The 24693-nt window shown below is 54.5% G+C and overlaps 4 protein-coding genes across 5 annotated transcripts; 2 read left to right on the top strand and 2 right to left on the bottom strand.

The window, feature by feature from the left end:
* C22H11orf52 (chromosome 22 C11orf52 homolog) lies at positions 1-7582 on the bottom strand. Of its 2 annotated transcripts, none has more exons than XR_007891459.1 (5): positions 6431-6540; positions 3286-3326; positions 2487-2533; positions 1880-2176; positions 1-1766 (listed from the first exon to the last, which is right to left on the bottom strand). XR_007891459.1 is itself a non-coding variant. In XM_051638510.1 (5 exons), exons 2-5 carry the CDS (start codon positions 6463-6465, stop codon positions 1940-1942), a joined length of 360 nt encoding a protein of 119 aa, XP_051494470.1. In that variant the 5' UTR covers positions 6466-6934; positions 7534-7582; the 3' UTR covers positions 1-1939. The 2 variants fall into 2 exon arrangements, 1 of the variants encoding a protein (XP_051494470.1); XM_051638510.1 differs by adding an exon at positions 7534-7582 and having other exon boundaries at positions 1-2176; positions 6431-6934.
* A 2031-nt stretch (positions 7583-9613) lies between these two features.
* Positions 9614-11304, bottom strand: HSPB2 (heat shock protein family B (small) member 2). The gene is made up of 2 exons (XM_051638507.1): positions 11144-11304; positions 9614-10323 (listed from the first exon to the last, which is right to left on the bottom strand). The coding sequence occupies exons 1-2, from the start codon at positions 11235-11237 to the stop codon at positions 9872-9874; spliced, it is 546 nt and encodes a 181-aa protein (XP_051494467.1). The 5' UTR covers positions 11238-11304; the 3' UTR covers positions 9614-9871.
* A 1455-nt stretch (positions 11305-12759) lies between these two features.
* On the top strand, positions 12760-16514 carry CRYAB (crystallin alpha B). The gene is made up of 3 exons (XM_051638508.1): positions 12760-13229; positions 14732-14854; positions 16180-16514. The coding sequence occupies exons 1-3, from the start codon at positions 13032-13034 to the stop codon at positions 16381-16383; spliced, it is 525 nt and encodes a 174-aa protein (XP_051494468.1). The 5' UTR covers positions 12760-13031; the 3' UTR covers positions 16384-16514.
* Positions 16515-19609: 3095 nt separating this feature from the next.
* Positions 19610-24386, top strand: FDXACB1 (ferredoxin-fold anticodon binding domain containing 1). Its single transcript, XM_051638312.1, has 5 exons — positions 19610-19778; positions 20737-20893; positions 21034-21237; positions 21816-21974; positions 22628-24386. Exons 1-5 carry the CDS (start codon positions 19610-19612, stop codon positions 23796-23798), a joined length of 1860 nt encoding a protein of 619 aa, XP_051494272.1. The 3' UTR covers positions 23799-24386.
* Positions 24387-24693: the final 307 nt, after the last annotated feature.

The following is a 24693-nucleotide window of genomic DNA, read 5'->3' as shown; positions in this document are numbered from 1 at the left end:
TGCCATCGCCATGACAGGCTTTTTTATTTCCACTGTTTTAAAAAAAAAGGACCTGGTGGAGTCTGGACCTGCTAGAAAACCTCTCAGGTCCTGAAGTATAATCTGTATTTAATAATGTTTCTAAAAAGTCCTTATTTCTTCCTATGATGTGGAGGACTTGGCTAGAAGGGAAGCCAGTGCCCCTTTCTAGTTCTGGTACCAGCAGCTCAGTGCAAGAAGGTGGGTAACTGCTGCTCAGCATGATCCAGGTCTGGATCTGTGTCCTGGCTGCTCCTCTGACAGCTGGAAGGTCCCGTGCCTCCCACTCCTGAAAGCAAGTCCTGTGCCCATTCAATCCTTCTCAGCCCAAAGGACAGGTTTTCATGCTGGGCATGGAGTGCAGAGAGGAACGTGGGAGGAGCAGAAACAGGAATCCTTGGAGCTCAAAAGAACCAGCCCATCCAACAGCAGGATCCTGTCAGCATTACAAATGAAGTGCCTTTTCCTGCAGACCCTCCAAGAGCCCCACTGAGGCCAGCTGCATAGCATGGGCAAAAAGTCCCTTCTCAGGTAGAAAAACATAGTCTATCCATGATTTTAAAAGGGGGGCTTCTCCTGCCAAAGTTACTCTGGCCTCACAACAGCCCTGCTGAGGGCTACTGGATAGCAGGGGCAAAAGGGTAGAAAAATGGTCGGATTGGTCCTCAGACACTTCCATCTTGGCAAACACTGCCCCTACCAGCTTTATTTTTGGCAGTGAGCAGGAGCTCCTTCATGCTTGTTACCTTTAGCTGAGCCAGGTATGTTTAGAAAAGGGACCAGGATGTCCATTTCTAACCACTGGCAAGAAACAGGCTGGCCCTGCTCAGCTGCAGTGCTGCAACTGCCACCTCCAGGGGCCCAAGCCTTTTGAGTGATTGCTATAATACATGGTTAACACTATCTTAAATCCATAAATTCTCCAAGATGGATCTGGGAGGGTCAGCAGAAAACCCCACATGGCGTGTGCTCCCTGTGACTGGGTTTTATGGCTAAGGCTGACAGTGTGAAAGAATTAAAAATGGAGGGAAAGCCCAAAAGCTCTCCCTAAAGTTGACCAGGACTTGTTCCCAGTATCTCAGGCATGCAGACAGCTGCTGTGCTCGAAGGACAACTGCCCTAAATATAGCCTGTGGCTTTTAAATGGCTGCCTGGCAGTTAAATTCCAGTTTTCCCTTGTTTCATTTTCAGCCAGAGCCAGGAGCTCACTAGTCACCTCTGTGCCTGCTGGGGGAAGGATGCATGCACTGTACAGCCCTTCAGTGAAAGAAATTGTTCTGTACCCCCCAGTTAATTCTGCATTTCTGGCCTTAGCGTGCTGGGCATGGCTCTAGAACACTGCTTTTTGGGAAAAGGGGGTGCACACAGTGCATGGCTGCAGGGGCAGCTGTTGGAGGAAGACATTGCAATAGATACTGTTAAAGGTTTCGTGCCCTTTCTTCACAGTCTCATCCACGTGTCCCTCTCTACACCACAGGATTCCCTTAACAGTGACATAAAATCCTGTGGCAACACCTCCTGTGTCCCAGTATTGAATCCTGTATGCCATGTTCCCAAATCCACCTGCTGAGCTGCACTCAGCTGGTCCTGTCCCACAGCAGGAGCTGTGGTTGTAGCCTTCATCAGCCAAGGAGCAGCTCTGTCTTCTCACAGTGCTGAGAGCAGAAGGGTTGCCAGCTTCAGAGGCAACTCTTCCGAGGAGAAGAGGTGGGTCTTGTCAGCAGAATCAGATAGGAAACTGCTCATTCCTGTGAGAATAAATATGTCTGTGCCCTCCGAGGAGAAATGCAGGTGGAGGACACAGCCTCTCTGCACCTCCCCAGGGAGACTGGATGTGTCCATGAGGTTGGCTTGCACCTACAGCATCATTCAGTCTGTGAAATCCTGCTGCTGCTGAAGGAGGAGAGGGCCAGGAAGGCTGCTACACCAGGGTCCCATTCTTGCTGTCGTACTTGAGGCGGGGCCGGGGGAAGTTGAGGGTGGCATATTCTGTGGCATTCTGCATGTGCAGGTTCTTCACCTCTGCTGCAGAGCGCTCCCGGGCCTTGCTGAACACCTGGATGTCTGCATAGTGGATGCTGTCATCCTGCTGCCCACTCTGGCCTTTACTCACCGTGGCATAGACAGGGAGCTCCGGGACATCTTCGTACGTTGGAGCCTTTGGGGAGACAGAGCTCTGGAAGGTCAGGGCCAACATTCCTTCCCCCCCACCCCCATCCAGCTCTCTGACACCTCAGGCTCGGGGAGACGTTTCATCCCACTGCTCCCACTGCACTTCAGGGGGGTAAAAATGGGGCTGCATCACTGTGCAGCAAGGCAGGTTGTTCCCACAGCCACTAGAGTCTGGACAGGATGAGGTGGTTCACAGCTCTGCCCCGTGTCCTCCCAACCCAGCTAGCCTAGGAGGTGATGCTCAGCTCTGCCTTCTCAATACACAGCTAGGAAAACAACTCTGGGAAGCTGTTTACCTTCCTGTCGGGCTGCTGCTGTTGGCTCTCACCTCTCACATGAGCTCCTGAAACAGAAACACCAACAGGTTAACACAACCCTGAATTGTTCCACCTTTGGACAGCAGAAATGCAGCCTCTGCCCCATGGGCTCTCCTCGCTAGACACAAATAAAACTCCCATCTCATCTGACAACCTCTACCCTGATGCTGCCTCTGATGCCCGCCCCCAAGAAGAAAGCCTGGCCTTGTTTCTTTGGAAAAAAATAAGGTTTCCCAGGATGACAACATGCTGTGGGCAGCAGTGTTCTTGGCAGAACCTAAGAGGACAGCCACAGCACAGAGAGCTTCCTTGTCAGGCCCTTGGAGAAGTCAGATCCAGTTTTAATTTTATTTCCTTTGCTGCCTGGAAAACATATTTTGCCCAGCATGGTCCAAAGGCCACAACTGGGCTGCTTAGAGGATACACTTGACTCTGGAGGGCTGAAGTCAGGTGGGTGTTTGCAGCTCCTACAGGAGTTTGGGTCATGCTGCCCCTTGAGAGGACTCACCTGTGTTCTGAAGTGAGACTCTGGTATTTTAAAGATACTGCTGAAGTCCCCTTGCCCAGTCCTGTGGCACATCACACCCCTTGCTTGAAGTTTTTTTTAAAATCTTGCCTTTTGCTTCTACCAAACCTCTCTTGAGGAAGGTTAAGTACAAAAGAGGGGACCTCAGCCTCAGATGTCCAATCCACAGTCAGCAGTGACCAATATCAGCAAACCAGGGCCTCAGTCACCCCAGCTCTTCTTGTCCTCTGCACAATTTTCACAAACCCTTACCTTGCTTTTCTTTCTTCCTTTTAAAAGGCACAGGACAACTCCTGAAACCAGAGAGAGATGTCAGCCCTGAGAACCCCCAGCCCCTGCTTTCAGAACGTGCAAACCCAAATCCACCACCCTGGGGTACCACACCTGTGGGTCATGAGGAAGGCCCAAGAATTGTCTCAGAGAAGAGCTATTGAGCCAAACCAGAACCTTAGCAACTCCTGCAGGGAGAAGTCCCCATGGGGAGATGTGTTTCCTCCTGTGACACATCTACCATACCCCACAGACACCCCCAAGCCTCCTTCCTTTCACCCTGCCTGGCTCTCCAGTATCCATATGCATCTGAGTGAATGAGCACAGATTTCACTGCAGTTTTGCAGCTGTATTGGCTCAGCTGTACGTGGGGCAAGTGCAGAGCATGATCTCTGCTGGCATGAAACCCTTCTCTGATGTTCTGACAGCCCCATCCCATGACAGCTTTGGCTCACGGAGCAGCCGTGCACGGACCTTGCACTAGTTTGATGTGTCAGTTTTCCTGTTCCCAGTTTTCCACTTCAGACACAACCAAACCAAACAAGCTATGCACTTCATACAAGGCAAGCCAACCCCTCATCTCCATGCACCAGTGTGACCAGAGACAAGCCAAATGCAGCTGTTTTCCAGCCGTGGTATGAACAGGAGTGACGTTGATTCCGGCTGTAACAACAGAGCCTGGAGCTGAGCTCCTGCAGGCTGGCAGAGCACATGTCACATTCTAGGCCAGATGCATGAAGGAAATGCTATGGTTACACCACACTGGGAGGGCTGGAGGAGAGCAGGTGCCAGCCCTTGTGTGGGTCCTCCTGAGGACGTGTGTCCATGAGGTGCTGGCCTCTGACCAACACAGCCTGCAGCTGTGGGGGTCACACGTGGGTCTGTGTCCCTGCTGCAGCAGCTGAAAGTGGCAGCTAGCACTTCTAATGAGCCACCAGATGGTCCCCAAGAAGTGTTCTGTGTCTCCCAGCGTGTGCATGTGCCAGACAGTCCTGCCACAGGCAGGAACAATGCAGGACCTGAAGCAGAGCTGTGCCTCAGGCTGGCTTTTAGAGGCAGTTTTGGGGGGTGGGTAAGCAGAACATTGTGTGCAGCCAGTCATGCCTTTGGCACTCGGAATGGCAAAACAGAAAAACAGCATGAATGCAGGCAAAGAACTTGGAGACCTTCAAAATGGCCAGTAATGATTAACCAGACTTGCTTGACCCGGGGAGTCAAAGGCAGCTTCGGGGAAGGGAAGGTGGCCACGCGCCTGTGCGAAGGGATCCAGCACTGCTCCTTGTTTCCCCCCCTGAAGGCACCCAGGGCCCTCCAGTCCTGGTCGGACAAAATCTGGGGGACAAGGTCCAAGAGTTAGGGGCCTGGCTGAAGGCAGCATTGCTTTGTCTCACTTGGCTGTTCCAGCTGCTTGCAGGGTCTCCAGTGCCCTCCTTCCCAAGTGCTGCAGCGCTTCTTCACAGCAAAGGAACTAAAACAGCCCCATTTGAAGCAAAATCAGGGGGGTACCTGTCCAAAAGAGGAGGTAGGTTCCAGTACCAGCTTTCCAAGCTGATCTTGCTTGGTTTGGTCACTTTCCTTTGTGAAAGAGCAGGAGCAGGCAGTGTGTGAGGCTGGGCACAGCCAGGCAGGAGAGGCAGCTCCCAGCCTCAGATCCCTGGTAATTAGAATGGATGAGGCAAGGGAAACCAGAGCAGAGCAAACCTCTCCCCTCTTCTGAAAACCAGGTCAGACGTGTTGTCACTAAGTCACAGCCAGCTAGAAGCACACTCTGCACGACAGCACACAGGTCCCTGCTCCTCGGTGCCTTCTCCCCCTTTCCCTGGGTCAGTGCACACCTGATCCCTGCCCCACACAAGCCTGCGTCCCTGTCGGTGAATTCTGGCATCTTCTGCTGTCTGTGCACACTCTGAGTGCTGAACCAAGAGGTGGGAATACCTGGGGCCTGCCCTCCACAGGGCCTTACTTGCAGAGGAGCCCAGACACAAGGGCACTCTTTCCTTCTTTAGTAACATTCTCCAGTGACCACATTTGCTGTCAAGGCTTTTCTTTAAAGACCTCCAGTTCCTCTCCCTACATCCCCAGCTCCCCTGCACTCCAGCTCAGGGCTCAGGTTGGAAGGATCTCGGTGTCCTGAGCCTCCTCCTCTGCTCCAGCCACTAGGTGCTGCTGTCCCTCTTATTATTATGGAAAAGTCCTAATTTCTAATACTTTTTTTAACAAAAGCGGTGCTGGAGAGAAAGTCCTGGGAGCTTCATCTGATACTCGTGGCTCTTCCCCCTGGTACCACTCTCAGGGCTGAAAATGCTTCCACTTGGCACCCAATCATGCTCCACCGCGAGCGGGAGGTCCGGGGCACAGGGCGAGCCAGGAGGGATCGAACTGTCCCCCCACCCAGGGAGAAAGAGCAACACGTTGTCAAAAACGCAGCCAGGATTTCCCAAGCACGGATAAAGCCCAGAGAGACGCAGGCAGGGAGAGGGGCTGCGGGAGCTGGCAGCAGGGTGGGGGAGCTTAGTGCCCCCTTAGTGCCCCCTTAGTGCCCCGTTAGGATCCCCCCCTGCAGTGTGACAACGGCACACCTGAGGGGGGGAAACCGGGGTACACCTGGGGGTGGGAAACAGGGGGACACCTGAGGGTGGGAAACCAGGAGACACCTGGGGGTGGGAAACCAGGGGGACACCTGAGGATAGGAAACCAGGAGACATCTGGGGGTGGGAAACAGGGGGACACCTGAGGATAGGAAACCAGGAGACATCTGGGGGTGGGCAAGAGGGGGACACCTGGGGGTGGGCAACCTGGCCGGAGACCGCTGGAGGGAGGCCAGGGATTTCAACTCGCTCCTCCGCAGAGCCGGGCTATTCCCAGCTGCTGGCACGGCCCGGGGAACCCGAGCGGCCAAGTCCCGGGGCTGCCCAGCCCGTCTGAGCCGAGAGAAGCCCCTCTCCCCACCCTGCCCCGGCCCCCCAGCCCCGCAACCAGCCGCTCCCCTCCGGCGCGGTGCGGGCGAGGCGCGGGGCCGGGAGCCGGGCGGGAGCCCCGGCACAGCGTGCGGAAAGCAGCACATCCCGCCGGGTGCCCCCCAGCCCTGCGCCGGGCTCTGCTCCCCTCCCAGCCCCGGCCCGCTCACCAGGGTCTCCCGCAGCCGCAGAGCCGGTTGCCCATCCCGCTCCTCCGTCCCGGGGAGCAGCAGCGTCTGCCGGACAGGGAGAGCTGGTATTTCCTGGTTCCTGCTCGGCCCCCGGCTATTCCGAGGGAGTGTCTGCCCGTGTCGGGTTTCTCCCCAGGGTGGCTCTGCCATCTGCCGGAGCGCTCGCCTGGGCTCCCTGTGCCCCCCTGAGCTCCCCCTCTTGCTGCCCAGGGAGGAGAGGACCAGGTAGCAGCAGCAGGACCCCTCCAGCCCGCAGCCCGGGGGTCAAAATCCTGCTCTGTGAGCGGCAGGGTGGGTGCTGCCCCCTCCCCGCTGCCCTCCGCTCCCTCCTGCTGCTGCCGGATGCAAAGGAGGGTAGAGGAGGGACTCGGAAGGTCCCTGGGCAAAAGGAGACCCGCCAGGGTGTGTCTGTACCGTTCGTTCTGCTCATCCTTGCACCTCAAGCAGGATGTCAGGAAAATGTCTGGCACAGGCTGGCACAACCTGGGAAGGAAAGCGTGGGAGCCAGGAGGTCACAGAGTGGTTTGGGTTGGAAGGGACCTTCAAGATCACCCAGATCCAACCCCCTGCATGGGCAGGGACACCTCCCACCAGCCCAGGCTGCTCCAAGCCCCATCCAACCTGCCCTTCAACACTGCCAGGGATGGGGCAGCCACAGCTGCCCTGGGCAACCTGGGCCTGCCCCCTCACCAAAGGGGCAAAGATGCCCCAGCAAAGGTGAGAGCAGGCTTGCAGGTCCTCTAGGGTACAATTTACCTCTCTGCCCCTGCTGAGAGCCCTTCAGACTGTGTCTGGTGATTCCTGGGGTGAATGGCAGGTAGCTGATCTCTGGCAGCTCTAAGTGGGTTGATGCTCAGTACTGAAAGATGCCGTGCAAAGTAGTCCTTGAGCAGAAACTGTGCTCCACAGCTTTGATTTGGCCATCAGCCCCAGGTCTGTGCATGCCTGAATGCCTCATGGGTCGTGCTGATAAGTGGCTAAGTTTTAATTCACCCTTCTGGTGGGCTACCTCAGGAGCTGGCCCTAGTCCCCTACTCACACCATCATTTCTCATCTGTCCGAGTGCAGAGCAAAGCTTGTACCTGTCCAGAAGTGGCAGGAGGAGAAGGGTTCTGCTTTGGAAGGACCACAGGGCACAGCTGCTCTCTTAGCTGAATCCTGGATGAGCTGCACTGTGAACCTGCAGAGCCTGAGTCTTGCTCCAAAACTGCTCCTCAGCATGTGGCTGGAGAAATGGTACAGCTCAGCCTGCAGCACGGCACACCGGGGAGGATTTAGGACCAAATGTGAGCAGGCAGATGAGATTCAGTCCTGGTCCAAAGAGGACTATGTTCTCGAGGTCCTGCAAAGACCAGGTGGTGTCAGGAGTCTGTCCCTGCTCAGGAAGCTGCAGACTGTGTGTCTCTGGGTTTGCCACAGACACTGTTGATCCAGTGAGCTGGTGTCTGTTTTGATTTCTGGGATAACGTGGGCTTTGTTGCTTTGTGAAGAATAAGAAAAAAAAAAAAAAAAAAAGGCTGGGAGCCTGTTCCCATCAGCCCCTTTCACAAATATTGGAGCTGCTGGTTTGAGCTCCACCAGAGAAACAGAAAGGCATCAAAAACATTGGCAGAGCTGGAGAGCATTTGGCTGCCACTCTGCATTCCCTCCTCAGCCCGTGTCTGCAGGGATGAAAGGGAGCATGGCTTGCAGCCCTCCTGCTCAGCAAACCCACCAGGCTATTTTCTGCAAAGCCTGGCAGGCTGCAGGAGCAGCCCAGTGCCCTAAGCTGGGCAGTGCCAGCCCCGCAGCACTGCTGGGGCAGCTGGCTTCACGGGGACATCATCTGGGTAACAAGCTGTGCAACTGGCACAGGGTGAGCCTGCGAGTGCCCAGCAATAGAGGATGAACTCACTGCAGAGCCAGGACAGAGCTAATAAAAGCCAGAGGCAGAACAGGGCTGTGTCATGACCACCAAAGCTGTGCACTGCTAGTGCAATAGTGTCAAGGTCGCTCGGGCACCAAGGGCCTGGGACCACACTTACAGGAAATAGCTGCACAGTGTCTGGATCCTGCTTTGCCTGGCAGGGGTGGAAGAGCAGCCTCCCAGCAGGGGCTCAGCACCCGAGCTGGGGGCAGCAGGGGCAGACCCCTGAGCAGGGCATTCCTGGTCCATGGAGGCAGAGAGCAAGAGCCTGCCAGTCACATCCCAGCAGGGAGAAGGAGAAGCCCCTGGACCTTCCTGTCTCCTCTGGGGGTGGGCTGCACTGAGGGGTGCCAGGGACCCCCATATTTGGCCAGTGACACAGCATTTTGGCTGTTTTAATTTGCTCTGGCAGGACAAGGATTGCAACTGGCACCTGCTGAGCCCTCAGGCCACCCCAGGCAGCAGCTGCCACTGGCCCAGTGTCACAAGACTACAGAGACACTTCTCATGTAGCCAGAGGCATCACAGTGTCTGCAAAAGGGGCCAAATTCTTCCCCTCTGAGATTCTGCAGGGAGAGCTGGCACACCAGCAGGGCACTTGGGAGCTGAGCAGAGCCCTTCCCTTCAGCTTTTTGGGGTTCACTCCCCCCAGGAGGGCTGAAAAGGTCTGTGTGTGAACAAGCCTGAAGTGCCACGAACCAGAGGGCTGAAGAGGCAGACACTGTGGCTTGGCACCTGTGCACTTGGGCTGACTCCAGCCCATCTTTCCTCCTCAAGGCTGCTTCCAACTGGGGGGTCCCTACAACAGCAACTCCAGCTGCCCCTGAGCCAGCAGGGGCTGATGATGGAGGTCCCCCCTGGCTGCCTCATGGACAGAGTCCTTCCAAGTCCCCACTGGTGCCATTTCCACAGATGAGCTCAGTGTGAACCCTGCTCTGCTCCTCACACCTGGAGCAGCTGGGGCACTGTCCATCCTCCCTGCTGCAGAGGAGTAGCTTGGCCAGAAGCAACATGAATCCAAGGCAGACAAGAGAAGACCAGAGGCAGGTTTATTCCTCTTTCCTCCTGGGAGCTGCAAACACTTTTACAGACCAGCAAGCACCTTCCATCTCCACAAAGGGCAGCCATCAGCTCAGAAGCAAGACACTGGGATCATCTCTTCCCTCTTCCCAGTACCCTTCTGGGCTGGAACACAGCAGCTGCTTAACAGCCCAGTGGGACACAGCCTCACAGTTCAGTGTCAGAGCGACCTGTGCCATTTGGGGGGTGTGAAGAGCACCCTGCATGGTGCTCAAGGAGCAAGCACTTGACCTGGCAGAAAACTTGCATTACAGACTTTAGTCCCCCCTCTTTTTTCAGTTCCAACTCCCTTTTTCCAGCCATCAGCCTTAAGAAGCAGAAGTCGAGCATACATATGGCTGCTGAATACTGATGGTGAGAAAGAGGGGTCTGGCACCATGGGTTCCCCATCCTCATCCCCCCTCCCTCCCTGCTCAAGCCCAGATCTGGGGCCTTTAGGACTCTTCTTTCCGTTTTCCTTCCTCAGACTCTTCTTCTTTCCCCACTGGCTGCTCCTGTTGGGTTATCTTCACCTCGTTGACTCTGGCCTTCACCTCCTTCCCCGTCCGAGGAGCCACGATGCTTAAGATGCCATCGTGGGACAAGGTGGCTCTCACCAGCAAGGGGTCAACATCCAGAGGGAGGATGTACGTCCTGGTGAACTCTCTGGAGATGAAGCCGTGGCGATCAGCCTTCTGGGGGTGCTGCCCCATCACCTCCAGCAGGTTGTCCACGGTGCGGACGCTCAGCTCATCCGGCAGGAAGTGGCAGACATCCAGGAACACCTGGAACTTGTGCTCGTTGAGGCTGATCTCAGAGGTGCCCCGATCCAGCTGCTTGTTGATGCGAGGCCTGATGTAGTAGCCGTGGTACAGGGCAGGGGCTAGAATCTCACACGGGGACACACCTGGAAACGAGACCCAGTGAGGAGCGTGGGGTTTCCAGGGGATGGAGCTGGAGAAGGGTGGTTGGGGAGGTGGCTGGGACCTGGCAAACACCCTGGTTTTGCCACCACATCAGCACAATGTGGTTGGAGCCTCTTGCAGTTCCCACCTTTGTGTCTCCAAAGCACACACAGAAGCAGGTGCCTTGCCAGCCACTGCCTCCCAGCACGCAGCACACCCGGGCTGGCACCCAGCTTTCACATCTCCACTGGGAGGACAAGGAGGGACCGGTAGGTGCCCCGGGGCTCTGCAAAGCCCACAGCCAGGCTTGGGCACGGAAAATGCTGATGATGAAGAAACTGCCCTGAAGAAATAAAGGCCTTTTATCTGCCATTGTCCAGGGGGCTTTCCTTGGAGCTTTTTGCCTTTTCACGCTGTGGTGCTGGTGCTGAATGGATCTGCTGCTGCCCACATTCCTTCCCCTCTGCCAGCCCTGCCTGCCTTTGTGCTGAACACCCCAGCTCAGCTTTTCTCCACAGCCCCAGGCTGCAAAAAAACTCTCTCCTCCCACCCTGGAGCATTTTGCTCCATGTTTGCACAGCACATGCATGGATGCCAGACTGCTGGGGGCATGGAGGGAGGGGCAGGAGAGACAGCATGGATGGAGCAAGTGGACCTGAAGAGAGAGACCCTGGATATTCCCCCTTGATGTGACCAGGGTTCTTATGCTCAAAATTCTTGGGGTCCAAGTTCCCTAGCCTGCTCTGGAGCTCAGTCCCCAACCAACCCTCCTGCACCAGAGGGGAGAAAGGTGCCTGGGGGAACCCCCATCCCCTTTCTTACCTTCTCCAAAGTTCTGGTCATAAATCTTGCTTGGGTTGGCAAACTCATACTCTGAACTCATGGGGTAGGCGTGAGGGACCGTCCGGGCAGCCATGGTGTGTCTGGGGAAGGGGAGCTTCCAAGCACTCCCTGCCTCTGAGAGTGAAGGCTGCAGGCTGCAAGGTTTTAATTGGGCGAATTCCACCAGGGAGGAGTGTGTGATAAAAAGATGGACCAAAATAGCCACACGCACTGGCCCCAGGATGCCGGGCCAGGATGAGCAGGGAAGTTCCTCTCTGCATTCCAGCTGGGAGTGCAGGCACTGCCCGTAGGCAGGGAGGTCTCAGGAAAACCCTGCACCTCCTTCCAGGCCCTGGGATCCCCTCTCAGGGGGATGCAGGAGGCAAATGGGCTGCCAAGTAGAGCTGGGAGGCAGGGGGGTGGGCTGAGGGGGGCTGGGGAAGGAGAAGGCAGGACAGACCCTACGTTCTTGTTGCCTGTGGAGCTCCCAAAGGCAAGGGCCAGCAAGAAGGCTCACTGTAAGGAGGTGAAAGAGTCCCTGACACTGGTCCTGCTGGCCCAAGGCATCCCGAGGGGATGGGGCAGCAGTGGCTGGTGCTTGGTCACATAGTGCAAAGTCACACAAAGTCACTGTCACACCCGGTGCTTAGGGCCCAAATCAGCCCCTCCTGTGCCCTGCACAAACGAGCCTGATTTTCCCAGAAGCTGAGGGGATGGATCAAGGCTTCTGTCCCTGTGAGGGGCTGCAGGTAGCTGAGCAGGGCTAGGCAGGACCCAGATCCCACTGCTGGCCCCTCCACATCCCAAGTGTGCTGCTGCAAGCTGGCTGTCCAGTCTGTTCCCTGGCCAGTGCTTTGGCACAGAGTGATGAGACCTGGAGAAATGCCTGTGCCAGGGACCATGTGTGAGCCAAGGACCTGGAGCTGGCAGAGACCCCGTTTTACTGAACTGGGGGGCAGGCAGGGAGGGGTGACCAGTGCCCAGTTAAGCTCCTCATACCCTGAAACCAGAGACTTCCTTGAGTCCATGTCCCTGCAGTATGAGGGAGCAGGTGCACTGCTGCTGATGTAATGGGGAATTGAAGAAGATATTTATAGCCTGAGCTCCTGCATGGAGCAAATTCTACTCCATGTTCTTGACAGGCAAGATGAGAGAAAGAGGGCCAGACCCTTCTGCAAGGAACTGGTGGTGCAAGCAGTAAAAATGATGTGCCTCTGAGCCTGAAACTCTATTTCAGCTGCGACCTCTCAGAGGCAGCACCTAGCCCTTGCCCTTTAAGGACAGTGGTTAGACCATTCCCATGATTTAGGTCCACAGGCAAGGCAGGAATTACAATACATTTGTGAATTAAGACATATTAGGGGCATAGCTATGGGCAATCAGCTTACTGCCTACCTTCAGGAGAGGCAGAGCTCTTCCTAGCCTGGTGGGTGATGCGTGGAGCTGAAGTCTCAGTGCTGGCAGTGGGAACAACAGCCCCTTGTCATTTTCCCAGTGAGCCAAAGATAGGAGCTGCATTGATCCTGCTGGCATCCAAAGCAGCTGGGAACACCCGCCAAGCCTGCCTGGGACTCTGCAGATAAACAGCACGTGGGGGACGGGGCGGGTGGCTGGGCAGCTTGTCTTCTTGCTGCCCCATTAGGCTCCTCTTCTTCTTCTCCCCTTCCCCCTCCTCCTCAGCAGGGCGTTCACATCCCCCAGGCGGCTACTGGGCACGGCTGAAGGGACCAGCCCAGGAGTGGGACAATAAAATCCCTGACACCACTGTTCAAGGGGCCTCGGGAGGGGGGGGACGAAGGCCAGGCCCAGCTGCAGGGTATAAAGCTGTCCCCTGCTCCCCAGCACAGCCCAGCAGCCCCGGCTTGCCAGGCTCCTCCGGCGCACTCCAATGGATATCACCATCCACAACCCCCTGATCCGCAGACCCTTCCTGTCTTGGTTGGCACCCAGTCGCATCTTTGACCAGATTTTCGGGGAGCACCTGCAGGAGTCAGAGCTGCTCCCTGCTTCCCCCAGCTTCAGCCCCTTCCTGATGAGATCCCCCATTCTTCGGATGCCCAGCTGGCTGGAGACGGGACTCTCTGAGGTAAATCCCCTCTTCGTGCTCTTTGTGTGCTCATCTGGAGCTGGAGACCCAGGAGAGCCTGGAAATTGCTTGCAGGCAGTTATCAGGCTGGGGGAAAAGGTGCTTTGTGCTTCTGCCCCTCTGCATTAATCAAGAACCTCTGCATGCTCTGCTAACCATTTGTGAGTGCAAGGAAGCGTTGCCAGAGGGTTGGGAATAGATGCAAACTGAGCGGGGTGTGTGTGGCAAATAACTGTGAGCTGAGGGAAGGCAGGAGGAAGCTGGATTTCCCTGTCAAAACTCCCAGTCCCACTCCCTCCCTGAGGTGCAGCCATCACTGTGGGGAGTGGGCAGGGCTGGTGGGACCCTCACAGCAGCCCATCGGGGAGCTCATGGCTTCTGAGGAAAAACAGGCCTATTTTAAAGAGTCCCCACTGACAAAAGCAGCATTTTCAGTGAGATGTGGGACCCAAAGCATCATAAAGCAGCTGTCTGCTTGCTTCAGGGGCTGAGCCAAGGGGCAGCAGCTCAAGCAGCCTTCTCTGTTCTGAGTCAACTGTCTTATTTACAAGCAACTTGTCGAGCTATTCTAAGCCAGAGGAGGAAGACTCGAGTGGGTCTTTTTTAATCTTTGCATAATATTTCCCTTGATTTAGTGACCTGGGTCTGGCTGCCCACTGAAGAAGCCATAATAAGCCCCACAGATAACAACATCTGACTGTCTCAGTGGAGAAAACTCCACAAATAATCTAGAAGGAGGAAGAAGCACTTAGACTCCTGGGTCAAACTGTGGAAACCATTAAGCCTGGAGCTGGCACAGCCTCCACATCCCAGAGCAGAGCTCCAGGAGACTCACAGGCACCCTCGCCACAAACCCAGCAGGAAGTCAGAGTCAGCTCATATAGCAAAGTCCCACAACCACATCCCAGACCTGCAGCAAATGCAAATTCAGCCTCAGGAAGCAGCAAAAAGCAGTATTTGCCAGAGGTGATGAAGTGCAGAAGGGAAGGGAAGGAGGTGAGATCAGCAGCAGGTGACTCAGGCTTTCAGCAGCAGTCCTGCTGCTCAGATCACAGAGGTGAGCACCGAGGCAGTTCTGCTCACCAGTGACACCTTATTTTGTTCCCTAAAGAGGTGAGGATGCAGGGAAGAGCCCACAAGGCTGCAGATCTTTTGCTTGAAAGACTGCAAAATCCAGTCAAAGAAACTGGAAAACTCCAGACACTCTGCAAAAGGAACTGGCTGCAAAACCTGCACGCCAAATAAAGAGTCAGTTTTAACAACTTCACTCCCAAGAAAAAACATTCCTCGATGGGATGAAGAGAAAGCAGCCACATTTTAGATGCTGTAGTGATGGGCATCAGGCTAACAGGCCAGCAAGGGATAAATCCACCCATCAGAAACCCAGGGTGGAATGAAGGTCAGAGAGTGCACGTGTAGGTATCAGCTTGGGTCCTGAACTGAGCCTCTTCAAGCTGAAACCCTCACCTGCCCTTTTCTGAAGTCACCTCCTTGTTTTGCAGATGCGGCTGGAGAAGGACAAGTTTTCTGTAAACCTCGATGTGAAGCATTTCTCCCCTGAGGAGCTGAAGGTGAAGGTGCTTGGGGACATGATAGAAATCCACGGGAAGCACGAGGAGCGCCAGGTACTTCTGCTTTAGCTGTGCAGCTGGTAGAGTCAGTGTGAACTTCTTCACCTGTGGTTAAACAAGGGGACTGCAAAACAATCTTCTCTTCTTGTTTTATCAACCAACCCTAATGGAAGATGCTCTGTGCAACCCTCCCTCCCCCCCTTCCCAAAGCTGATCCCAGACTGGGCAGCAACAGGGTGGAGATTTATTGCTGATGTTACATGAACTGTGAACTGAACTGGAAAACCATCTTTGAAACAGGCATTTCTGGGCCTTCCTCTTTCTGGGAAGAGGCCAGGAAAGCAGGGAGGCAGTCAGTAAACTGACAATGAACTGTTATAATTAAACCACGTAATGAATCAGTGGGTTGCCCTGTTCCGTTACCGTGAGGCTGCCTCTTCTTGAAAAAAATCTATCCCTTTGTAATCCTTAAAGCTTGTGTCCTGCTGTCAGTCACCCCACTGCTTGCTGCCTCTGGAGACCTGGGTGGCAACTGGGCAGACAGGAGTCAAAAGCCATGCCCAAAGCTGTATGGTTAAGCCAAACCAAAACAGGGTTTGCTAGTCCCCGTCTCCCTCCCATCCCCACCTCCTTGCCAGAAGGAAATGAATCCACATGATGAAGTATCTATGTCTCTGGAATTGCCAGCTCTAAGAGCTTCTGGGAGCACAGGTCTGTCAGGCAGGAAACACAGCATTACTTGTAGCTTGTGGAAGCCTGAAATCTGAGCTTCTGCAAATTTTTCTGGCTAAGGAAATAAGCAAGCAGAGATGAGCTCAGCAGGAAGGTGTGTATTGCTAGAGCTCTGGAGACCCTCAGGAACAGGAGTGGTAGGTCTAGCTGCTGCATCTCAGGAATGAAAGCCCACCAGTGTGCACAGGAGCCAGTCTCCAGCTGGAACATGAGCTGGAACATGGGATCATAGTCATAGAATGGGTTGGGTTGGAAGGGTCCTTCAAGATCATCTAGATCCAACCCCCTGCATGGGCAGGGACACCTCCCACCAACCCAGGTTGCTCCCAGCCCCATCCAACCTGCCCTTCAACACTGCCAGGGATGGGGCAGCCACAGCTTCCCTGGGCAGCCTGGGCCAGGGTCTCCTCCTGTAAACAGTGTACCTGCAGGCACCTGCAGCCAAGGCAGGGCAGTGCCTCACCTTGGCCAGTCTTGGCTCTTTAAAAAGAGCAATTCATAATTAGAAACTACTTTAACATTCCACAGAATTTTCCTCTGACAGCTGGAGCTCCCTCACCTCAGACCTTACACGAAACGTCCACGGTTTAGGCGGAACCGAGCGGACATTTCTAATCAGGGCTGTTCCTTCTCTTCTCCTTTTGAAGGATGAGCATGGCTTTATTGCCAGGGAATTCAACAGGAAATACAGGATCCCAGATGATGTGGACCCTCTGACCATAACATCATCCCTCTCTCTGGATGGCGTCCTGACCGTGAGCGCACCCAGGAAACAAAGCGACGTCCCCGAGCGCACCATCCCCATCACCCGAGAGGAGAAACCTGCCATTGCAGGAGCCCAAAGGAAGTAGGCTGCTATTTAAAGCCACCCCGGGGGGGGGGCCATTCAAGAGCACTTTTCACCAGAAGCCAGCTATACCGAATGGCTACTCTTATTATTTATGCTGAGTAAGTTTACTAATGAATAAAACATGAATAAGCAGCTTGTATTTTTGTGTGTTTGTTTGTTTCCGAGCGCTGAGGACAAGGGAAGTGTTGGGTCAAGCAAGGTGTGCAAGGAAACAGCCCTGGCGTCATCCTTGCCTACAGCCTGAGTGGCAGGTGTGTCCAGGAGAGCTTGTCTTGCTGTTCAGAATCTCTTTGCTGATTTCAGTTTGTCTACTGGGATGTTTTGCAAACATCTACCAGCAGGAGCCTTTTCAGTGTTGCCAGAGGATTGCAGAGTGTTTCACAAGCAACAGGGAAGTTCCTCCAGTGGAGATCAGACTGGTGAAACACCCTCACGGCAGTCGAAACTCATCTGAAGTGTGGGTATTAGATAACCACTGAGTGGAAGACAACTATCTTAAATCTGTAGAATGACTGGTGGTGTGGAGAAGCACCCAAGTGCTGCAACCAACTCAGAGCAGCTGCAGATGAAAACTGCACAGCTGCAGGAAACACAGACACGTGCAGAGGGGAGGAAAAACACCACGGTGCCAATCACACCACTTTGAAACTCTGTCGTCAGTGCCCTTCAAACAATGAACAGAGTATTAATCTGATGTATCCTAACGTTGTTGAGTGGTACAAACCACCTCTAAGTCCTTTGCAGCACCTCTCTTCAAAGGGACATGAGCACAGAGGAAACTCTGTATTCCTGGAATTTAATTCCTAAAATTCATCTCTAAAAAGGACAGATTGCCACAGATCTGTCACACAGACCACCAGACTCAGTTATGACCTGACTTATTTTCTATGTTCTTTATGCCTGCGAAGACCAAAGTTACACTAGAAAGGACCAGTTTAAGTCTCAAATGAGCTGAGGGCAACCTTCCTCCATGGCTTTGAGTGAGAAAAACAAAACAAGCAGTGACGTGGGTTCACTGTCAAGCAGCCCAAATCCCACCTAATTCCAAGGCCTAGGGTCTCCTATTAGGTGGTTCCAAAAAAGCTGTTCCAGCTCAGGTGTTAGTTGGGCTTGGGCTGAGGAGGCACAGGGTGACTGGTGACTGGCAGTCCCCTCTGCACAAGAAACAAACAGGAACACACACAGGTTCCACCACAATGCAGCCTAGAAAGCAGGAAGAATGTTTGTCACATACGGAAGTAAGTGCAAAATAGTGGGAATCTATCCAGAAAGAGCAACTGAGGGAGAGCTTTTACTACAGAGGAGGGTTTAGTTGGGCTGAAACTCCAGGAATTTTGAGTGGAAGCTCCTTGGGGTTAAACACGGTGAGGTTAGCTAGACACAAACACTTGACATGCAAATACCACTCCCTGAATGACTTGAAATACCTGTTCTGTGGTGGCACAGGAGCACAACTCAACAAGAAAGGGAAAAAGCCAATTCTGTCATCTCCAAGCACAAGTGTCATTCAGAAGCTCCTCTTCAGCTACACCACAGGTCCAACAGACTGTGTTTCAGTTCTCTGCTCATATTTTTGATTCTCTGATGCTTTCCCTTTTTGTGATGGGGAGTATGTTATTTCAAAGCAGCCAGGATAGGGAAGGGAAAAGCTCACATTTAGCAATCTCAGTGTCTGTTTTCCTAAGTGGTGACACTGCAGTTCTCAGCTTCACAATGGCACTAAATAAGCCTCAGAGGTTATTAACCACCCTGTGAAACAGACAAAGTGATTTATGCAAGGCCACAGGGACGTAGAGCCTGAACCAGACCTCACCCACTGCAGGCACCAGGTCTCTGCAGGAGTTTGCCTTTCCCAATTTTAAGCCTTCTGCTGTCATGACACATGAAACACCACCCTGGAGAAGGCTGAGAGGGGAACTTATGAATGTTTACAAATACCCAAAGGGTGGGTGTCAAGAAGAAGGGGCCAGTCTCCTTTCAGCAGTGCCCTGTGACAGGACAAGGAGACAAACTGGAACATGGGAAGTTCTACCTCAACCTGAGGAAAAACTTCTGTAAGGGTGACAGAGCCCTGGGACAGGCTGCCTGGAGTCTTCTCGCACATAACAAGGAATAGCAAACAGCTTCAAGTTGTACCAGGGGAGGTTTAGGCTGGATATTAGGAAAAACGTCTTCACAGAAAGTGTTGTCAGGCCCTGAGAGAGGCTGCCCAGGGCAGCTGTGGAGTCTCCAGCCCTGGAGGTGTTTAAAAGTCCAGTTTTGGGCACCTCAATTCCAGAGAGATCTCGAGGTGCTGGAGCGAGGACAGAGGAGGGCAGGGAAGCTGCAGAAGGGCCTGGAGAATCAATCTGATGAAGAAGGCTTGTAGGAGCTGGGGATGTTTAGTCTGAGGAGGAGGAGGCTGAGGGGAGACCTCATCAGTCTCTACAACTACCTGAAAGGTCATTGCAGAGAGGTGGGTGCTGGTCTCTTCTCACGGGTGATCAGTGACAGAACAAGAGGGAAGGGCTTCAAGCTGCACCAGGGCAGGGTCAGACTGGACATTAGGAACAATTATTCACAGAATCACAGAATCTTAGGGGTTGGAAGGGACCTGGCAAGATCCCCCAGCCCAACCCCCCTGCCAGAGCAGGGTCACCCAGAGCACATCACACAGGAACGTGTCCAGGTGGGTTTGAAAGTCTCCAGAGAAGGAGCCTCCACAGCCTCTCTGGGCAGCCTGTCCCAGGGCTCTGTCACCCTCACAGGAAAGAAGTTCTTCCTGATGTTCACATGGAACCTCCCATGCTCCAGTTTGCACCCCTTGTCCTGTCACTGGACATCACTGAACAAAGCCTGGCTCTGCCCTCCTGACACTGCCCTGAACGTGTTTGTGACCATGGGTGGGCTCATTCCACAGCACGAGCGGTCAGACCCTGGCACGGGCTGCCCAGGGAGGCGGTGGAGCCACCATCCCTGGCTGTGCCGAAGGCTGGTTGGGCCGTCCTGTTGCTGGAGCTGGTTTAGGGGAGAACTTCGCAGAGCAGGGATGCTGGTTGGACTGGGCTGACTCCGAGGGGCTTTTCCAACCGGAACAGCTCTATGAAAAGCCGCGTCCTGAACCCCACGGGCTCCCCGGAATTCAGCAGCGCCGACCGGCGGGAGGGGATGGTGTTTTAAAGCCGTTTTCTCCGCCCAGGGCCGCGGGGAGGAGCAGCCCTGACGGCAGCAGCCGGCGCCGGGGCGCGATGGGGCTGGGGCGCCGCGTCCTGCTGCTGGGCGAGGGGAACTGCTCCTTCGCCGCCTCCCTCTGCCGGGACCGGGGCACCAGGGTCGTGGCCACTTGCTACGAGAGCGAGGAGGAGGTGACCGGGCGGCGGGGAGCGGCGGAGAACATCCGGAGGCTGCGGGAGAGGGGTGGGTGGGGAAGGGGGGAGGGCCGGGGCGGAGGGGGAATCGGGGTCGGTGGTGCCGGGAGCGGGGGGTGCGGGGGGGTCTGCGGGATCTGCGGGCTGGGGGCGGGGGGGGTCAGCCCCGCATCGCCCCGGGAGCCTGGGGATGATAGGATCATGGAACTGTTTGGGTGGGAAGGGACCTGAAAGATCATCCAGTCCCACCCCCCTGCACGGGCAGGGACACCTCCCACCAGCCCAGATTGCTCCCAGCCCCATCCAACCTGCCCTTCAACACTGCCAGGGATGGGGCAGCCACAGCTTCCCTGGGCAACCTGGGCCAGGGTCTCCCCACCCTCACACTCCAGAATTCCCTCCTCATGTCTCACCTCAATCTCCCTCTTCCAGTTTTCATCCATCCCCCTTGTCCTCTCCCTCCCTGCCCTTGTCCCAAGCCCCTCCCCAGCTTTCCTGGAGCCCCTTCAGGCACTGGAAGGTGCTCTCAGGTCTCCCTGGAGCCTTCTCTTCTCCAGGCTGAACCCCCCAGCTCTCCCAGCTTGGCTCCAGAGCAGAGCTGCTCCAGCCCCTGATTATCTCTGTGGCCTCCCTTGGAGTTTCTCCAGGAGCTCCATGTCCTTCTGATGTTGGGGGCTCCAGAAACTGGGCACAGTGCTCCAGGTGGGGTCTCACAAGAGTCGAGTAAAGGGGTAGAATCCTCTTTCTTGACCTCACTTTTGCTGTGAGGAACTGGAACTGTCCAAGAGGCTAAATCAAACACTCTAAAATCTAATCAAACTGAAACAGCACTGAACAAGGAGCCATTAGCAGAAGTCTTTGCAAGAGAAACAAAGGCAGCCTAGGCTGTCTGGTTTTCCCCATGCACAAGGGTGGGGAGATGCCTGGCAGCTGCTGCTCTGATCATGCTTAAAAATGGACTAGAGGCCTTTTAACTGCTGTATTTCTTCAAAATTCTATTTTGGAAGGAGCTGAAGTTTTGTTTTCTGTGGACTGCACCAACCTGAAGGACTATTTTTTAGCAGAAAAAGGAGAATTTGATTCTATTTATTTCAACTTCCCTCACTGTGGGAGAAAGGCAGGGGTTGTGAAGAACAGGGAGCTTCTTGCCCGCTTTTTCCACAGGTGAGTAAAGGAGAAGAACTTCCAGGCTGACTGACTGCCATGGTGCAGGTTTCTAGCTGTGTTGCAGGTGCTTTTCTGGCACTGTAACATTTCTGGGTGTGCTAGCAGGGTTTTTTCATGTTGCCTGGCTTTCCTTCTAGCTCTGCAGAGCTGCTGGCAGAGGAGGGAGAGGTCCATGTGGCTCTTTGCAATGGACAGGGTGGGACTCCTGCTGACCAACCAAGGAGGGAATGGCACAACAGCTGGCAAATCGTGGCAGTGGCAGCAGGAGCTGGATTCATCCTGAGTGAGGTTCATCCTTTTAAAGCAGAGACTATCCATGGGTACAAGTGTACAGGCTACAGGTAACCACCGTGTGGCAAACCTGAGAAGTTGGTATTCATGCTCTTATAATGCCTCACGCTATATGTTCTGTTAGTATCTTGTTTGTTGGAGAGAGGAACTCACTTTCATTTACCTTAAAACAGCAACCAGTTCGTGGCAGAACAGCCAAGATCAAAATGCAAGCTTCTTGCTGAAGTACTATCTAAACAGTAAGATTAGCTTAGGATTTTAAAGGTCCATTTCGGAACAAATGTCAGTCTCAGCCTAAAGACAGTGGGAGGGCTGCAGTTTGTCTGTCTGCTGAGCTGACAGTCATAGAATCACAACAGGGTTGATGTTGTCAGGGGCTTCCAGCAATCACCTGGTCCTGCCCTGCAGCTCAGAGCAGCTCACTCAGAGCCACACTCAATCTGCAGGGATGGGGACAGCACAACCTTGCTGTGCAACTTGTTCCACCTGCCCAGTAAAAATAGGGTGGTGTTGCATTTTTGTCACCTGAGATTCAACCAGAAGCGTTTCAGTGTTTGTACACAGAGTTACCTGTGTCAGAAAATATACAGGAAATGATCGGTGACTTTGCTTTTTTCTGTATTGTCAGGAGTCAAGATAAATCTTTCTGTGTAGAAGGTGCTTTAAACCACATTTTCACCCGGAGCACCCCCCTTCCCTGCTTCAAACCTGTGGCCTACCGGACAGAACTGGAAAACCAAACAGTTTATTTTCAAGTACCACAAGTACTTGTGGATAAAATTGATAGGTAAGTTTCATAACAAGTTTCTGTTTGGCACTAACACACTCTCCTGCTCTCAGTGGGCATGACCACCATAGGTGTCAGATAAAATGGAATTGTTGCACTTTTCCTCCTTCCCTGTTTACAGAATTTCCTTCAGTTTCTCCTTCTAGTCTGTTTCGTGTTGGCTTGTGCTTGTGGGCTACTGAAAATTATGTCTACAGAACAAAAAGAAACTTTATGTTTGAGACCAAGCTGCTGTGGACTTGAACACACAAATAACAATTAAAACTTCCATCTGCTTTACTGCACCATGGAAGAAATTCAGGAGCTGACTGAAGTGTCTGCTAATGCCACAGGGAAAATAAATAAACACTCAAGGTGATCTGCTCCATCCAGGGCTAGAATAATTTGATTCATTTCTGTAGTTGGGTGATACCAGCGTGGAGTGGAAAGGGTGATGGCTGTTTAAAATCCCATTCCTTTATTAACAGCAGAGGTGCAGTTAATTCCTGATGGCAACCTGGAAATAAACACCAGTGTCCTGAAAGCTGATTAAAGACTTGGCTTGTTCGGGTAGTTACCAGCCTGGTATCTGAGATTGGTTTTGGGTGAATTGCTGGCATTTCAACAAAATCTGTTCAGTGGTGTCTGTAATTTGGACATTTTATTTTTCACAGGGGTTTCCTAGAACTCAATTCAAATCATCCAGTAAGGACAGTAAAGGAGAAGCTCACTGCAGAGCTCGACCAAGCCTTCCAGCTGCAGAACACTGACTGCTGCCTTCCTCTGCTCCACCGAGGTCACCTCAGTGGGGTTTGTCACTCAAATCTCTTTGTGATCATTCTGAGCCCAGAGGAGACTCCAAGCACTGAGGAAGTGGCAAATGAAGCTTTATTTCCCCAGGTTGACTTTTGCAGGGACACAGATAAGAGTGGCTGGGCACAAGGGGAATGCCACCTTTCAGAAGAGTATTATCTCAGACCTTCCCTTCTACCTTATGCTCAGGCAATAATACAAAGAGGAACCTTTGTCCCGGGAATACTTACGGTTCTTTCTGGCCCAGTTTTCAGGAAGTGTCTTATCACTCCTTACTCCATGCCTGTTTTTCATGAGATCCTATTTGCCTGTGCAGTTAACAGGGGTACAGAGAGCAGCTGTATCCAGATGCTGGTGAATAACATGAAGACCAGCATACATTCTCTTCACCAGACTGTTTCCAGCTCTAAACTGAGTCTCAGTCTGCAGGAAGCAACGAGCTTTGAGACAACTGAGCTAAATGACTTTGCTGCTTTTGAATCTCAGCTTAGTCAGGTTCAGTACTTCATCTGCGTGGACACAGACACTTTGGGCTCCTGTGAGAGGGGCTTCTGTGTGGGAGTTGTAAGGATAGCCCGTGATGAGTTAACCAGCAGTGACTTGGTTGTTGTCTTGGCTTCGTTGAATCTCGACCTCCTGGCCATGCTGATCTGTGGAATACCTGACTGGCGGATGCTCTGGACACCAGACACACGGTTCCTCCAGCAGTTTCCTAGAGGGGAGTTAAGGCTTTTCAAGAGTTTTTCTCTGTATCCACCTTCCTACGTCCACGATGTCAGCTTTTGGCTTCCTGATGGGGAGCGATTTGATGAAGTTGCTTTTCACACCATTGCTAGGCAGGTGTCGGGTGAAACGGTGGTATCCATCCAGCTAATTGACAGCTTCCAGCGGGCAGAGACCGGACTGAAGAGCCTCTGCTACCGGCTGACCTTCCAGTCCTGCGACAGGGCCCTGAGCCGCCAGGAGGTGGCACAGATGGAGCAGAGATTTCGGAAGGAAATCGCCCAGCGCCTGGGAGTGACTCTTCGCTGAAGCTTTGCAGGTCGTTCCCAGGTGCTGGGCTCGCTCCCGGTGTGAGGATTCCAGAGCCAGGGGTGCTCCCCAGAGCCAGGGGTGCTCCCCAGAGCCAGGGGTGCTCCCCACAGCTCCCCAGCCCCTTTCCAGCCTGTTTTCCCAGGCGCTGGTCCCACAGGGGGGTTCCATTCCTGGCTCCAGAGCCTGCAGCCGCTCCTGGCTGGCAGCGCTGCCCCCGGGCGCGCAGCCCCAGCTCCCGCAGCTGGATCTGCTGCCGGGAGCCCCAGGAGCGGGCCGAGCTGCGGGGCTGTGCGGCTGCCCCTGGGCGAGGCGGCAGCAGCCCCGGGGGCACCGACGGGGCTTCTTTGCTCCGGGCTGGGAGCCCCGAGGTCCCCGCGGCTGCTCCCGGGCTGTGCAGACCCCCCGGGGGGGCTCCGTGGGACTCTCCTCTGCCAGGAACCGGTTCCACAGCTGGAAAATCCCCCCGTTCCCCTCCCGTCTTGTGACACCGGCGCGTTCTCCCGCCGGGTCTGCGATGCAATAAAACAAACCTCCCCGTAGGAAGTGCCCGAGTCCGGCGGAGCCGCGGGGGGGGCTCGGGCACGGACCGACCCCCCGTCCCTCTGCCCGCGGGACCCCCGGGGCTGCCCCCGGTGCAGGGGGGGGCAGCGGGACCCTCCTGAGGGGCAGGGGAGCGGGCCCGGGGGGCAGGGGCGGGCAGAGGGGGGAGCGGAGGGTCCAGCCCGGGGGGAGCGGCGGGAGCCCCGAGCAGCAGAGCCCCGGGCGCCCGGCCCCGCGGGGGGAAACGCCGGTTCGGGAAGGGGGGGGGTGTTATTTGGGGGTTGGCAGGGGGTGAAGGGGCAGGGGGTGAAGGGGCAGGGGGGTGCCGTGGAGAGGCCCCCCCGGAGGGGTC

The sequence above is a fragment of the Apus apus genome, chromosome 22 (genome assembly GCF_020740795.1).
Source record: "Apus apus isolate bApuApu2 chromosome 22, bApuApu2.pri.cur, whole genome shotgun sequence".
Lineage (NCBI taxonomy): Eukaryota > Metazoa > Chordata > Aves > Apodiformes > Apodidae > Apus > Apus apus.
This window is presented reverse-complemented; position numbering and strand designations above follow the sequence as displayed.